Source organism: Octopus bimaculoides, chromosome 25 (genome assembly GCF_046866305.1).
Source record: "Octopus bimaculoides isolate indiv1 chromosome 25, ASM4686630v1, whole genome shotgun sequence".
NCBI lineage: Eukaryota > Metazoa > Mollusca > Cephalopoda > Octopoda > Octopodidae > Octopus > Octopus bimaculoides.
The window spans coordinates 33,843,900-33,862,555 of NC_142952.1; the positions used below are offsets into that span (position 1 = coordinate 33,843,900).

Below are 18,656 nucleotides of genomic sequence, written 5' to 3' on the forward strand. Positions count from 1 at the left end.
TTCCCCAGATGGGCTGTGTGTTGTACGGGGTGTCCACAAAGTCTGGGTACATGGAGCAAATAAAATCATAGCATAAGCAATTAAATAAAATAATATAATGTACCCAGTCTTTGTGGACACCCTGTATTCTTGAGCAAAACACTTCATTTCATGTAGCTCAGTCCACTCAGCTGTAAATGGTTCACCCTGTGACGGACTAGCCTTCTGAGATTGGGGATTGTTGGTCTAACCAGAAGGATGGTGTCATTAAATAATGGAAAGTGCACTGTGACCAGTGATGTGCAACATCTGATAGTCTAACTGGTCATGTAATCACATTAAATATATAAATGTATATTCTTTTACGTGTTTCCGTCATTTAACTGTGGCCATGCTGGAGCACCGCCTTTAGTCAAGCAAATTGACCCAGGCTTATTCTTTGTAAACTTAGTACTTATTCTATCGGGCTCTTTTGCCGAACCGCTAAGTTATGGGGATGTAAAGGCACTAGCATCGATTGTCAAGCAATGTTTTATTTTATGTCCATTGTCTAGAAATCTTTCATCACATGTGGATATATATATATATATATATATATATATATATATATATATATATATAAAACTAACTACAATATATATATATATATATATAGTAGAAATTAGGCGTACACAAATAGATGTATGATGGCTGCTGTTAGGTTTAGAGTGCTACATAGATTATCCTAATCCAGTCTGCTTCCTGTATAGTTATTAAGTAACTTTTATACTGAGTAGTATTACTACCTGTGAAGTGCAGATTAAACATATAAGAAATAAGGATAAACATAAGTTTATATTAGAGTTCCTTGTGCAAAGCAACTATTATATGAATGTTTCCCTCCTTATTTCGGATAGTTCCTATCTGCATATACAGTTTGATGTATAACTGCCACAGTCCTGGGTTAAGAATTTAATAAAATTGTCCCCTCACTGAACTGTTGTGGATTTGCATCCAATTGCTTTATGAACACCCATTGCTGAAGGTGCAAATAGCCACAATGGCAAAACGTGTGTAGAGACAAATGGGATAAACTGCATGCTGTGTTTATCCTATATTTCTACTCCTATATACAGCATAGAAACCATGCCACAACAGACAGTTGGAGTCTGGAGAGCTCCCTGCTAGCCAGCTCCATGTCAAACCATCCAACTCATGCGAGCATGGAAAGCGAACATTAAACGATGATGATGATGATGATGATACAGCATTTTAACATCCACTTTTCCATACTCACAGAAGTTGGACAGCGTTCAGTGAAACAGATTTTCTACAGCTGGATGCTCTTCCTGTCACCAAATCTCACATGCTTGGAAGGAAGATAATATTTCCTCCATGGCCAGATATGTTTCTGCAGAATACTGAAAATGAATCACAGACACAGACTCACACGCGTGTGCACATACATAGAGCTGCTGTGTTGAGGTTTAAATTCGAGTTAGTCTTTACAAAGCAGATCTATGATTGTAAACATGCTTAAGGTGACTGCCCATATCTTTTTTACACTTATACTGTACCACTGATGATATTACCCAATGTTTCCAGTTTCCTAGTTGATTCAGCTGCATTTTCTAGCAAGTCTAGTACCAACATGAAGGTTCCCTGACTGACTGGCTTGTAAGGGAGAGGAATTGAAATTTAACAAGGTAACAACTACACAAGAAGATGCCATAAGACACACACATATGTACATAGGGATACGTATGTGTGTGTGTGTGTGTGTGTGTGTGTGTGTACATATGAGCATGCTTATAAACTATATTAATTATATGTATTTACGTGTGTGTGTGTGTGTGTGTGTGTGTGTGTGTGTGTGTGTGTGTGATTCCCATCACTAAATATAAATTGTTGATTTCTTGAAATTATCTCCACTTCCAGAGAAGGTAGAGCAATCACTAGAACAATCACATCGTAGCAACTCCAAATGAGAAGGGGAGACAATCTCTAGAAAGAAGAGTTCTCCAAAACTGAGATGTGATTATGTCTTCACCTATCTCACACCAGCATAGGTTCCAATCTGATTTGGCAAGGCTTCTATGGCTGGATGCCCTTCCTAATGTTTAACCACTCCAAGAGTGTAATGGGTACTTTTTATGTGCTACCAGCAGGGTGCCAGTTACGTGACACCAGCATCAGCCACAACATCTTCCCTTGGCTCGACGAGTCTTCTCAAGTACAGCCTATCACCAAATGTCTTGGTTCCCTGTTACTGCCTCCGTGAGACGCCAAAGGTCTCAGTCATTTATCAATGCCCTCAGTTAATTTATATGGACGTATAAGGCAGCTTACTGGCAGAACCATTGGCACGCTGGGCAATGTGACTTAGCGACATTTCGTCTGTCTTTACATTCTGAGTTCAAATTCTGTTGAGGTCGATTTAGCATCTCATCCTTTCAGAGTTGATAAAATAAGTAACAGTTGCATACTGGGGTCAATGTAATCGACTTGCCCTGCATCCCTGAAATTGCTGGGCTTGTGTCAAAATTTGAGACCAATTTATATGGAAATAATGTTAAACAGGGAAGGAAGAACTGAAGATGGTGGTTGAAGATGCAAAACTATCAGAAGCTGATGAACAAGAAAATCTTCTGAAGAACGAAAAGAAGAAAGCTGAAGAACCAAATTCTATAAACACACAAAGACATTATGGTGCTAAAGAACATCTACCTACCATTCTAGGTAGGAGGGGGGGGTGCTGAAAAGTTCCCAGCTTCAAGGCTTTTGCAAAAGGCCTGGTAGGAGGCCCAACCCGCTGAGTTCTTTTTATAGGGCTTAGAAAAACTGAAGGACCACTGCAATAAGTATGCGAATTTGAGAGGGGAGAGTGTTGAAGGAAATCATAATTAACTGATCCTCCTGTATTTTCATTAACCCAAAGCTAAGAACTTTTCAGCACCCCTTCATATACACAGCCTTCACTGCTTCTGGTCCCCCACCTCCACAACACAAGGGAGCCTCAAGAGGGTCACCTGACCTGATAGAAACCTCAGCTGCATCACCTCAAATGATGCCCCCTACTATATATCAAAAGGAACTTGAATCACTAGAAATATAGAAATACTATAAATCAGAGAAAAACAAGGCTGGATGGTCATAACTAAGATATCTTCAATCACAGGTACACTTGGTAGCATCTGACCTAGGGTTGTACTATATAAGAACTATAAATACTGTTCCACATACAACGCAGAGACCAAACCAACCCTGTTATTATCAAGATGATGTCGCAACACTAGGCTGATTATGTTCGACAACAGTGTCCAGTGAATCGCTGACCAACCTGTGTTCATACACAACCAGACATACAGACAGTCACATACACCCCCCCCTCCCAATCAAAGATATAGACAATCAATCACACAAAATCAATACTTACATGGAGTGTAGAAAGGAGATGGTGTATCAAACATAACAACATACCCATATATTCACACAAATACACATATATATGTACATATACACACATATACCTTTAGATATACACATATAAATACATACATATAGACATACAGACAGATATACACATATAGAGTGGTGAGCTGCCAAAATTTTTAGTAACTGGTTTGCTCAGCTGCCAAAATCTTAACTGGTTTGTTGAGCCAGAGAAATCTTTTATCATGGGTTCTGAAGAACAGATTATGGTTTTATTACAAGACCTTAGGGTAGGAAGTGGAAAAGAAGAAACTATTGATGGTGTCCACGTCATGGAAAGATCAATCGATCAATCAATATAAAGATGGAGAAATTGGTAGAGTTTATTTGTTATATGGATTGTCGAATATAGTATTTATCATACGGACTGTAGAGTGGAATGTTCTGTTGCTTGAGTGCTTCAGCCAAGAGTGGGGAAACTGGGGTGAAAACTCAAGATGAGTGAATGATTCACTGAGGAGAGGGTGAGTGAAGCCACAGCAGTGGTAGGAGAGGAAGAGATAGCCAAGGAGAGAATAAGGAGAGTCGCTAAAAAGGATAGAGTGAAAGTGATAGGTATAGTATAGAAGGGAGAGCTTGGGAAGTAGTGAGAGACAATACATCAAACATACACAAAGAATATTATAGTCACGATCCCAGCTTAAAGTTCTGTGAGGAGGCAAGAATGAACATGATGGCACAAGAACAGAAGCAAAGCAGTAGAAGTGGTGACACACAAACTTACATTGACATGTATTACGTATACAATCATCCATGTAAAAAAAAAAAAGATACATTGAAACACTCTGTACGTTTCCTTACTACCAACCGAGCACACACACACAATCTTTTAACATCTGTTTTCCATGCTGGCATGGGTCAGACAGTTTAACTGAAAACTGATAAGCTAGGGAGCTGCATAAGGAATCGATCTGATTTGGCATGATCTCTATGGCAGGATGCCCTCCTTAACACCAACCACTCCAACAGCGTAGCAAGTGCTTTTTATGTGCCACTGGCACAGGTGCCAATTATGTGACACCGGCATCGGCCACAACTATGATCTCACTTGGCTTGACAGGTTTTCTCAAGCACGGTATATCGCCAAAGGTCTTGGTCACCTATCACTGCCTCTGTATGGGACAGTCCTGGATCCCTCTCTATGCACCCCATCTCATCATTCTTACCACTGTCTCCCTCTCTCTCTAACCCCTGACACTAAATCCCTTCTCCGTCCCTTTCATACACCCTCCTCTAATAACCTCTACTTTCTCACTCCCCCCCATCCTCTCACAGCTACAAATTTGTTTCTCGCATCATCTTGCCCGTAATCATCACACTCACTCTCTCCCATTTTTTCCAGGGGCCTTAAATGCAAGTTGCCAGGTGACATCACTGATGCTGGTGCAACATGAAAAATGTGCCCAGTACACTCTCAAAGGGTGGTTGCTATCATGAGGGGCATCCTGGCTTAAAGAGACATTGGAGCATCGATGTCAACAAGGAGGGACGATGGTTAAATAGAAATATACATGCACAGGAGTGGCTGTGTTGTAAGACATTTGCTTCCCAGTTACATGGTTCTGGGTTCAGTCCAACTGCATGGCACCTTGGGCAAGTGTCTTCTACTATAGCCTCTACTATATATATATATATATATATATATATATATATATATATATATATATATCATCAGCATCATCACCGTTTAACGCCTGTTTTCCATGCTGGCATGGGTTGGATGGTTTCACTGGGGTCTGGGAAGCCAGAAGGCCACACCTGGCTCCAGTCTGATCTGGCAATGTTTCTACAGCTGGATGCCCTTCCTAATGCCAACCACTCCGAGGGTGTAGTGGGTGCTTTTTACATGCCACCGGCATGGGAGCCAGTCAGGCGTATATATATATATATACGACAGGCTTGTTGCAGTTTCCGTCTACCAAATCCACTCACAAGGCTTTGGTCGACCTGAGAGCCCAAGGTGCCACGCAGAGGGACTGAACCCAGAACCACATGATTGGGAAGCAAGCGTCTTACTACACAGCCACGCCTGCACCTATATAATTCACCATGTTGTAATTCCAGCAACCCTACCACTACCAAAAAAAAAAAACACTACTGCTACTACCATTTCGCCACCACTGCCACCACTACTCTTCCCTACCAACTAGACAAAACACCACCACCTCATAATTGGCAGCTCTTTCCCTAATAAGTAACAAAACAGTAATTTCAACACCACCAACAACAATGTGGGAGACTCTACATCAGTCACGGGCAACCTGCGGCCCGCAGGGCGTTTTGAACGGCACGCCTAATGAAAGATTACCTTGATTTTTTTTATTTTAAGTAGTGCCACGAGCCTAATGAGAAGCAATGTCTCGTGCGACCCGTTTCTCGAAAAAGGTTGTCCCTGCATGATCTATGAGGTTACTCGACGACCTGCTAGAAATAGCAGTCAAATCTTCGCCAAACAACAGCCGCAGCCATCACCCAGTGATTAACAACACAACACCACCAGGTCTCAACCAACATAAATATACAACAAAAACAAAAACAAAAAAAAAAGCGAAAGCAATCGGTTCTAAGTGTAGATAAGACATTAAGATTATAGTGAGAGGAGGAGGATGGAAATACAATGAAGTAGGAGGAAGGGAGAGGGGAGGGTGAGTAGCAGAAAGAGAAGGAATTGAAAGGGAAATGTGAAACAAGTTAATTTAGTAAGAATTATAAATTGTATGTCTGTGCGTACGTATGTATGCAAGTAATATATATATATATATATATATATATATATATATATATATATATACTAGCAGCTAAGTCCGGTTTCACCCGGTCAGAGAGCGATGCGAAGAGAGAAACGAAGACATTAAAAAGAGGAAGAAGTGGATACGAAGTGGTGTTTGGGTGACGGATCTTGGTAGAAAAAAAAGAATGCCATGGTGAGTTAGTAAGGAGAGCAAAGCAAGACTAGACTTACGTGGGCTGACAGGACGATGAAAAAATTGCGGAGTTGAAATTGGAGCAGTTGAAGTTGCCGTTGTTATCATTAAAGTGCCTCTTGGGAGACAACATTCTTTGTCCTTTCCTCAGGTGCACAAATAGAAAGACCCTGGAGACAGCCAACATACAGTTGTGCATGTGAGAATACTTGATCTGTCAGATTCAAACCAACCGTTTGCACTGATTGTCCCTGCGCCTTGTTGATTGTCATGGGAAAGCAGAGTTTGATGGGAAATTGCATCTGTTTAAACTTGTAGGTCGTATCGGAGTGGGTAAGGGACATGGGAATTATAAGTATGTCTTAGCCAGCGGCCGGTTCATTCAAGATTGTTGCCTACAGAACTCGGGAGCACAATTTTTTGATAATCATCCACATACCATTGCACATTATTGGAGCATCTAAATTCCTTAGCAGCATAATTGGCGTGCCAACTTTCAGATGCAGTTCGTGAGCTGGTAGTTCTGTGGGTCCCCCCTTTTGTCAGATTTGTCATGGGCCGGCCGGTCTATCTCAGATACATGGGAAGCTGGATTAAATTTTTCATGAACACAAGGGAGCCGAAATAAATTTTTTCAATATCCAAGGGAAGCCAAATCGCGAAAAAGGTTGAGAAATGCTGATCTATAACGATGGTTTTTATTTAGGCACATCGTAAAAGTAATTATAATGAATTGCTTAATATAAAGAAAAGTATGTTTTTTCAAGCAAATACAGTTAGAAAAAATATTTACCATTTCAAGTCATCACTAAAAACAAAGCTCATCAATTTTTGAATGAAATAATAGTTTTATTCTTTTATTCTAAGTTGTAAATTTTGCCCAAGAAATAAAGTAAATAATCACCAAATGCATTGTTAAAAATCTGCAACTCGATAACAAGTATCTCCAAATTGATTAGAAATGCATAAATTTAATAATAACAATGTTTTTGAATCTACATAATAAATAATATATGCATAGAAAATTTCATTAAAAAATATTCATTTTTCTGAAAGTTATGGCCTTCCAAAGTCGGTGGGTACAACTCTGTAGTTATGCCACATTGACGAACGTGAATGATTGTGTTTACTTGCACGTGTATACGTTTGCAAGAGAGAGAGAGGAAGAGAGGAAGAGGGGGAGATAGAGAACGGGAGCAATGTGTATGTTGTTGTCACAGATTACGTATGTGTGGTTGTGTGTGTTTTTACGTATCAATGTTATGAAAAATAGGTAAAGAATACTGAGAAGAAAGTTTAATCTATAACGTTGTATGTATCACTTTCTCTCTCTGTTGAGCGCGTGTGTAAGAACGCTGTCCCAGGTAGAAGGGAAGATATAAAAGTTGCTAGAAACAACAGCCAAATCTCCCTTAAATCACACAAAGTAAACGGAATTTTAAAAATCTAATTACTGCACTGGAAAGTTCAGATCGAGAAAATTCCATTGATGTAAAAATTTTTACGAAAAAGTGGAAAATGTGGATTTCTATAAACTTTCAAAAAGGCTTCACACAGACACACAACTTCAGCTTTATATATTAAGATATATATATATATATATATATATATATATATATATATATATTTAAACACACACACACAGACATACATATGTATATACACACACACACACACATATATACAGTTTGAAAAGTGGAATGCCCGAAACTCTGGTCCTTCGAGTCACTTGTATAACATTACAACCGAATAATATATAAACGCATACACATGCAAATGCATATATACATCGCATAGAGTTCCTAGTTTTAAGGGTGTACATACATACACATAAACATATAGACACATATAAACAATATACATAACACATGTGTACTGCATTTACCAAAATAGCTGGGTATTTATTGTACGTGTATGTATGTATGTAGATAGATAGATAGACAGACAAACAGACAGATAGATAGATAGACAGACAGACAGACAGACAGACAGATAGATAGAGGTAGACAGATAGATAGATAGATAGACAGACAGACAGACTGATAGATAGAGATAGATAGATAGATAGACAGATAGAAATAGAGAGAAGGGGAGAGGGTAAGTGGTGTGAAAGTGTCTGTATACACACTCTCTTCTTCTGGCGTGTGGAAATTCACACAATATTTTACAAATGCAAAAATTTAACAAACTCTAATTAAGACAATGTGTTAAATAGATTGAGTGAATGCTCTCTCGGTCTCCCGCAGTAAATGAGCAAGTGTATATATGTATAAAACAGCATTTGTGTGTGTGTGTGTGTAAGTGTATATATACCGTTTGTAAGTCTACATAACAGTGTATGTGCAATCTTTAAATGATTAAATAACCAGTCTTGATAAAACTGTCTTTCATTACAACACATCATCTCTTAAGAAGCAGACAAAGTCTGTATGTCTGTGCACGTGTTGTGTGTGTGTGTGTGTGTGAGCTTGTAGGTGTATAAGTCAACTTGGAATCGGGCCCAAAGCTTAAAATCACATTTCAGTATACATATAATTTATAAACACACACATATACACACATACAGGCTATATATATATATATAATTTTGATGAGCGTGTACACGTGCGTACATACATGCACATACAAACACCCGTATGCAACGAGGACTGCTTCTCTGTGAGTCTAAAAAGAGGCGTAGAATTCCCAAGATTAATTGCGACATACATATACATAGACATACACGAATATATTCACACACAAAGACATATTCATACACACATGGCATCTTACGCAGTAAATGCAGCGACATGAAATAGCAGCTAAATCCTCCGAATCACATATTATTGTTTAAAAGCAAGAGTGGGGGGGGGGGGGAGAAACGACGATCAATAATACAATCTCAGATATACAGATTAAAAGATAAAAAGACGAGATTGTCACAGCTGGAATGCTTTCGGTGTTAAGTCTATTCGAGCAAGTATGACCTGGGTCTAAACAACAAACACAGAGGGAGCACCTACGTGGTTAGTGGACCAGCAGAAATAGCAGCTACATTTGCATTCAAATAATAGTAACATCTTGAAACAAAAAAGATCATCAGATAATGTAGTCCTAGATACACCATGACGGAGGAAAGAGGTGTAACTGATCGGAGTTGACCTGCAGTTAAACAATAACATACATGAATTAAATCACTGTATTTATAGTGAAATATCAAACAACGCCTGCAGTATTGTGCCGACCACATATATAGGGAAAAATATGTAAGGGCCATTATTTATTCCTTGACCTTATATATCACCGTGTAAAAACCAGTTTGTCTGGAGCCCAACCACGGATTTACAATATAGAATTGTAACGAACCAACCATAGGCTTGGAACCTGCTATAAGAAAACGTGGAGTTCTTCACTGATCTGAATAATGTTGTTAGCCTGGTGTGCCCCAACTGAGAGCTTATGTAGTATTTTGTCCGGATTGATAATCCCTCCCTATCGGCTATATATATGTATATATATATGTATATACACATATATATATATAGTGGTTCAATATACAATGTGGACATACGTGTCGTATATGCGCAGCACCTTGGTGGTAAATGTCTTCCACTTGAACTTCAGGGTGACCAAAACATTGCGAATGGATTTGGTAGACGAAAACTGAAAGAAGCCTGTCCTGTGTGTGTCCTCTACCATCGGTTGACAACCGGTATTGGTTTCTTAATGTGTGTGTGTGTGTGTTGCATTGGAGATTTGTAGAGACACTTTAGCTCTACGACTAAAGATAACTGAATTGGCAGACAGACAGACAAATAGATACACAAACACAATTCCACCATTCCAACTAAGATACAAGATAGATACATAACACAAGAAGACTTCAGTTTGAAGCTGACCACAATGGCAGGGAGGAGGGGAACATGTGTGCATACATATATATAGATATAAGTACATATATATGCATATATGTATGTATATACATACATTTGTCTGTATAAATGTTTATATGTGTATGTGCATATATACATATACACACGTGTATGCATATATGTATACAAATATATACATGCATGTGTGTGTGTTTGTATACACACATTGTAGAATGCAACTTCTTGGAACATTGTAGATTCGTAAGATGTCACATTGGAATCCTACAAAAGAGAAAACAATTAGGGGCTGCAGGCTGGTTCCAGAAATAGGCAAGCTAGGTTTTCTAGATCTTTCTTCCTTAAAAGGAAAGCAGTGCTATCCTTGGAAAAACTGCTTCTCAGTCACCATAGCAACTGCCAAATACATCCGTCACCAAAGTTTGGGAGACGTTGATCCAATATCATAAATTGACTGTGGGTAGGTTTACGATTACACAATCTGCTCAATCGTCAATTTGGCTGTGGCCATGTTGGGGCAGCACTTTGAAGAATTTTAGACAAATGAATTGACTCCAGGACTTATTCTTTAAGTCCAATACTTATTCTATTGGTCTCTTGCTGAGCCATTACGGTACAGGGATGTAAACACACCAACACTGGCTGTCAAGTAATAGTGGAGGACTAACAGACACACACGCATACCCCCCCCCCTTTTACCCACTCCCACTTATTACACTTGGTATAGCACTAGTGTAACAATAATTGGGTACCCTCCCAGCAGTATATTGGATAGATACTATCCCTTAGTGGGTTGAATCCTCAACCCCTAACTCTCTTGCATTATATATATGATGGGTTTCTTTCAGTTTCCATCTGCCAAGCCCACTCACAAGGTTTTGGTCAGCCTGAGGCTAGGGAAGATACTTGCCCAAGGTGCCACATTGTCAGAGTGAATCAGGAACCATGTGGTTGGGAATCAAACTTCTTACCACACAGCCACACCTGCGCAATATATTCTACTATTCCAAATTTGTGCAGAACTTTCTGAGAGATCCACCCACAAAAGCATTTTCAAAGAGATTCCTGCAAGAGAAATTGGTTCTGCTACCAGAAGCCTGCTTTCATTTTTCATACAGAACAGCTCTCCTACCAGTCAGTCACTACAGCGCTGGTTATGCTGACAAGCAACTGCACAACCTGTCAGTGTTACATCAGAGCCATTGACCCCGTTGAAAAGTTACCTGCTGTTTTTGCACCTTTGAAGATATGTAGAAGTACAGGTAAGAGTGAGTGACAGGAAGAGCATCCCACAATAACACAATGCTTCAGTAATGTATTCATCCGACCCATATTAACATGAAAAAATGGACATAAAATTATGAGGTTATATATATATATATATAAATATATATATATATACACACATACACATGCATATATGTACATATGAATGCACACAAACCTATATACACACATGCATATATGTGTATGCAAATATATCATCATTTAACATCTGCCTTCCATGCTGGCATGGGTTGGATGGTTTGACAGGAGACAGCCAGGTAGAAAACTACACCATGCTTCTGTGCCTGTTTTGGCAGGCTTTTTACAGCTGGAGGCCCTTCCAAATGCTAACCACTTCACAGTGTAGACTGGATGCTTTTTATGTCTGTTTTCCATACTGGCATGGGTTGAATGGTTCAACAGGAGCTGGATGCCACTTCTAACACAAACCACTTTACAGTGCATATTGGGGGCTTTTTAAAAAGCAGTAGCATTAGTGAGGTTACCAAGGTGGCTGAATGCCAGGTGATGAGAGGTTAAGAATGTATACACATACATATATAGTTCTTTTTATTCTTTTTTATTTCAGACATTTGACTGCAGCCATGCTGGAGCACTGCCTTTAGTCAAACAAATCAATCCCAGGACTTATTCTGTGTAAGCCTGGTACTTGTTCTATTGGTATCTTTTGCTGAACTGCTTCAGTTATGGGGACGTAAACACACCAACATCGGTTGTCAAATGATGGTAGGGGGGGGGGACAAACAGACACACAAATACTCACACACACATATGACGGGCTTCTTTCAGTTTCCCTCTACCAAATCCACTCACACGACTTTGGTTGGCCTGAGGCTGTAGTCGAAGACACTTGCTCATGGTGATATGCAGTGGGACTGAACCTCAACCATGTAGTTGGTAAGCAAGCTACTTACCAAACATCCACTCCTGTGCATAAATATATATTTATGATTATATACATACACTGGCTCTTCTTGGCCTGAACAACCACCTCAGGCCCCAACATCTTTCACACCCATCAGGATGAGGCGGCTCAATCACTTGCTAGCTTTACTTGGATATGAGTTTAATGCTGACAACAACACACACTGACACATATATATACATTAATACCGCTCCAACCGCATGGGTTCAGGTCCAGTCCAGTTGTGTGGCAACTTCGGCCAGTGGTGATATCATTTTTGAAGCAGGATGACAAGGCTGGGTAACCACACACAAGCCAGGATCTCCTTGTTGGTGACCTAAGTCTATTTGGTGCTCAAAATTCATCTTAAGCTGCAGAGGTGGGATGTATTGAGACACTGCTCAAGTGGATCAGATGCTAATCCTTACAATGCAAGCTCTGTACACCTTAGCATGTTTATAAGTAGCTTACTGTTCTCTAAGGCTCAGATTAACATTCTCGCTAGTATTGAGATGGCTTTCCCAATGCATTTGCTGATCTCAGACACTGGAGAAGGGTATCTCTGAAGGCGAAGCCGAGGTACATAATCTAATGGACTTCATCTAGCTCACAGTTGTTAATGGAGATGGTTGTGGAGGGCTCAAGATTCTGGCCCAGAATGTTGTCTTCTTCAAACTGATGGTTAAGTTAAAGTTTTGACAGGCTCAACCCCTTGTGAGGTTGTTTCTAAGGTGTTGCAGTTGCTCCTCTGAGTGGGTTATGAATGCATCATTGGCAAACAGCATGCCTCTGACAGTTATCTTTCATATTTGGGTCTTTGCCCTCATTTGAGACAGGCTGAGAAGTTTGCCATCAGATCTTGTGTAGAGGTAAACTTCGTCAGTTGATGTGTCCAAAGGTATGCTTCAGGACAACAGTGAAGAAGATGCTAAACAGGATAGATACAAGCAGGCAGCCCTGTTTCACTCCACTGTAAAGGGAGTCTGAGGAAAAGCAATTTAAGTAGATGACACCTTTCATGACCATGTGGAATGACTGAACAATCCTGAGTAGCAATGGTAGGCACCAAAATCTTAGCAAGAATTTGGAACAGGGCATCTTTGCCCACAAGGTGCAAAGCCTTTGTGAGGTCACCAAAAGTAATACAGAGTGGTTTTGTCACTCTATATTTTCCATGCAGTTGTCAAGGGCAAATCATGTCCGTTAAGGTGTACTTATTTGTACTTGCAGTGGCATTTACCACCTAGCTGGGTTGAGGTGGCTCCAACCAACGAGTTCACCGCATCCCTCACAAGGTTTGACCACATCCAACAGGCGGCCAGAGACGAGGCTGTGATGGATTCCCACTCCCAGTTCAACTGCCAAAGACCTTAGACACAGGGTCTGAATTGTGCTTCCACGGTCCCCTTCAGCTGTCCACAAGCTCATTTGCACCAGCCTGGGAGGGGAGCTGGACTGAGTGCAGCGGTCAGGACTGAATCCACACTGATATCCAGACTATACCCTTTCACTGATTTTCCAGTCTGTTTAGGGACTGGACAAGCAAAGACCTTTCCAACGATGCTAAGCAAAAGGACTTGGGTATATGTTTTGGAACAGCCATTTTGGCATTGCTGAGTTGATGCTGACTTCTTTGACATCAGACATTTTGAGGTTTCCCAGTTTATGTAAGTATATTTCTCTTCATGCATATAAGGAGAGGAAAATTATGATTCATCCTTTCTCTCTCTCTCCCTCTCTCATTCCTTCTCTCCCAGTTTATATACGAGACCATACTTGTCTTAATATATATGAAGAGAAGGAAAGTATTTATGTCAGTTGTATCCAGTTAATAAATTGTAACCTATCTCTCTCTCCCCTATCTGTAAATGTGTATATCTTACACATGTTCTCGTGCATTGCCTCCAGTATTGAAAAGTAATGTCACCAAAACATTGAAAATCCAGTTAGCCATGTCAAATTGTCAGTGTCCAAGCAGCCACACCCAATTGTCTCGTTCCAAGAAGATTCCTCTGTGGTCATTGCAATCACTTCCATAGCCTTCATACAAGAACAGGGTGAAAGCATTGCAGTCTCATGTCCCAAGGGAGTGCTCCTTCTTTGCTGAATGCACACAACAGTATGTCTAAGTGGTACAACAGGATGTTTTTTGCACACTTGATAGCTTCTGGTGGAATGCTATTGGTGTCTTGCTAATGGGAAGGTTTAATATTCGCATATCTATGAACATGTAAATACATGTGTGTGTATATATACATATATATATCTACATTCATGTATGAATGTTTAGATCTACATATATATATTTATATATATATATATATGTGTGTGTGTGTGTGTGTGTGTGTAGTAAAGTATATTTATCGTACATTTTATCGGTACAGCTCAGTGTAACTTCAAAAACCTGTTATACCTACAGCTGGTATCATTAGGCTGTAGGTGGTATAAAGTAGGTGCTTTTATATGCATATTCAAAAAATTGTTACCCATAAACGAACTTAAAGTATATATATATATATATATATATATCAGTGGCAAGTCCGGCACTCGGGCTGTTAGAGCTTTGCCCGAGTATAAATTTAGTAAAATGAACGTGTATTTGCAAGCCGATTTAATTTCTGCCAACACTGACTTCAAGTATGTAATTTCAGTCAATGACTCCGGCTCCTTTTATTGAGCCTGGTCGCAGTTCATTTATTTTCGTTCAGTGTCTGGCGATCGTGTTAGTGAAGCCCTTTGTCAACAAATATCATTCGTAGCAGACGTTCTCTCGACATCGTTCACACACGCCTGACTCGGGCTCAGAAGTTACACCCAGAGTTTTTATCTATAATCGTAAAAATTAAAAGTATCTCAAATTCAATGTTTTTTGTTTTTGAAACAATAAATTTCTATAGAGATTAGGATTTAAATTCCAATCTATGAAAAGTTTCCATTCTACAATATTGTTAAAGGAACGAAAAATTATCCAGCAACTCAGGCTAACACAGAGGAACCTGGTCGGTGTGAAAGTCTAACTGGCATCTCTTGTCAAGAGTACAGGTGACAGTCAGATCACTGATGTTTGTTGTGCACTCTGCTGTTGTCATTTGATTGCTGTTATTCTGTGCATTTGTGTGTAGAGATCAGTTGTGTCTTGCAGGGTTGCTTTATTTTCTAGCCTTAACTTAGAAATGGTGAAAAAGAAATAGTGCCAGATATAAAAAATAAGCCATTTGGAGCAAGAAATAAAGCGGAAAAACGTGAAATTCTTCAAGCAGGCACGTGTCTTACACAAAATATGTGATGAGCCTAGGTGATGCTGATGACCTGGAGTCGCCTGATACATACATACATATATATATATATATATATATATATATATATATATATATATATATATATGCATGCACAAACACATCATCCTTATTCAATGCCCAGTTTCCATATTGGCAAGTGTTGGACTGCTTACCAGTAACTGATGAATCGAAAGGCTGCATCAGATTCCAAAGTCTGTTTTGGTATGGTTTCTATGGCTGGATGCCCCTCCCAATGCTAACCACTTTACAGAGTGTACTGGGTGGTTTTGTAATGCCACCAGCATGATTGGAGATTGCCTTGCAACTTGAAAGCTCAGGGCCCAGGCTGCTCCCTATAACGGAGGGAGGACAGAGGAGAGAATGGATTAAAGGCAGCAGAATGGTAAGATGAGAGGAATGAATTTATAGTCGAGATAGTGTGATGGTGGAGAGAGTAACAGAGAAGCAGGCTGGGAGTGGGAGTGAGAGAATGGCAGGAATAGAGCGAAGGAAGGAAATAGTGACAGGGGTTACCGAGGAGAGGAGGAGGGAAAATCGCGTGCGTTTGCGAAGGGCAATCCAACGTTGTGGAAAGTGATTATGGGCAGAAAGTGTGCAAGGCTATGGTCGGGAAGAGAGGCGATACACTAGGGTGGAGAGGAATCTTGAGAGAGTAAACTGCAGGAACAGGTGTGGGGGGAGGGCGGCGGGGGGGGGGGTAGGCTGGAGTGGCAAAGAGAAGGGATATGGAGGAGGCAAAGCAGCTGTGGTGGGAGGAGCAGTAATATCCATACAAACACACACTCACATATATCCAGTATACGCAATTGGGGCAGCAATTTACATATCGACAGAGAATATACATTATATATACACACACGCACGCGCAAATATACCATATACATGCATATATATGCAAATATGCATGTATATATCTACATGTATACATAAACATATATACATACACATACATATATATACACATGTATATTTATACAGACATTTGTATATACAGATCTATATATACACACACATACATTTATATACGTGCTCCATATACATAGATTTATATACATACAATCCATATTACATACGTACGTACACTTCCATACGTGTATACACATATACCTATACTTATACACGATCTCATAAATTCGATGTTTTTTCTTTTCCCTTTTTACGAACGGACACGTATATATAATATGAATGCTTTAAAGATATTATGGATCGGAAATATATACACACTCAAAAAAGCTATATATACATATAAGAATTTTGACATGTATGTATGTATGAATATATATAGCCATTTGTGTGATCTTCTGACCCTTAAAAGCATGTATATTTTTTTAATACGTGTATATATACGTAATTATATATATATATATATATATATACACACACACACAATGTGTGTATGTGTATATTACATGAAAAGGAGAGCTAACGTAAAATAAACACAAACTAAGGGAGATAAGAGAGATCTCTAAAGATTTGGTAAATTATACGCATTCTACATACATATATATACACACACAGAGTAATAAATGTATTTAGAAGTGTGTGTGTGTCTGTATGTTGAGTTAATAGGCTGACTGAAATAGAAAAAGGCAACAAGAAGAAATTATGAAGGTTTGAGTGTGTGTGTGTGCGTGTGTTGTACAGTTAACGACATATATAGAAAAGAAAAGCAACGTATATATATCGTTTATACATACATTCACAGAACGACGACCTACGTATATAAACACACATACACACACTATATATATGTATATCTCTGTATATATACATCTATACGATACTTTATTAGATATACATAAAATTTAAGGTTTATATATATATATATATATATATATATATATATATATATATATATATATATGCATAGCAGTTACATCAGAAGTACGCATATGATAATAACGATGATTCATAACTAAAGTTTTAGCGTAACCAGTTGGTCTATATACATTTATATACACATGTATATATAATATACAAATAGATACATTTACACACACACAGATATGATTTAGTATATTTACATCTGTTCACTGCGTATATATATATATATGGATTAATATATTTACATGACAGTTCATTGTGTATATACATACACAAGTGTGTATATATATATATATATATATATATATATATATATATATAGACACGAAACGATTTCATTAGACAATTTGTATGTATATGTGTATATATATGTATATTACCACATATCTTTCTATAGTTATATATATATATAAACTATAGATATAAACACACAAGTGTATATATACACATATATATATATATATATATACACGTATATATATACTGACAGACATGCGTACACACGTAGTTACCACAGATTTATAAAAGAGAGGTGAGGGAATAACAAAAAAAAGAAGTAAATCAAAATTAAATTAAAAGGATACAGTTTAATCACATCGGTGTCCATCCGTCTCTTGCCTGGACTAGGCGACGACATGTTGGAGTTAGAAATCCGTGGTGTGTCCCGAAATGTTGGTTTACTACTTCCTCCAGTAGCAGCAGCAGTAGTAAGCGCAGCAGTAGTAGTTATACCACCGCTACCACCACCATCGATCTACTTCTTCACGACTACAACAACGACTACACCTCCGCTGCCGCCGCCACCTCAGCTGGTACGCACCTCCACTGCTCGTCCACTGCAGAAGCAGCCACCGTCGCAGCACCAGTAGTACTACTTCTTCTACTACTGCTGGCGCTGCTGCCGACAACCACCAACCATGTACTATATATATACTATATCCTCTACTATGTTATATGTTCAACAATAACACAGATTGCTCGGTTTGCGTTTGTTGTTGTTGTGTTTAAATGTTCTTCTTCTGGTTGTTGTCGCCGTTGTTAATCAAAATCCTGAGCTCAAACCGTAACCTACGTTAATAAAAAAACGAAAAAGGAAAAA

The 18,656-nt window shown here is 39.0% G+C and overlaps 1 protein-coding gene across 8 annotated transcripts in view; it reads right to left on the reverse strand.

Annotated features, from left to right (window-relative positions):
• Positions 1-18,656, reverse strand: part of LOC106873831 (ubiquitin-conjugating enzyme E2 H) — a 77,486-nt gene that overhangs the window by 48,751 nt on the left and 10,079 nt on the right. For all 8 annotated transcript variants that reach the window (XM_052976430.2, XM_014921342.3, XM_014921356.3 and 5 more), the window contains exon 2: positions 18,142-18,625. In XM_052976430.2, the coding sequence (XP_052832390.1) occupies positions 18,142-18,194 (53 nt within the window). In that variant the 5' untranslated portion in view covers positions 18,195-18,625. The remainder of the gene's footprint in view (positions 1-18,141; positions 18,626-18,656) is intronic.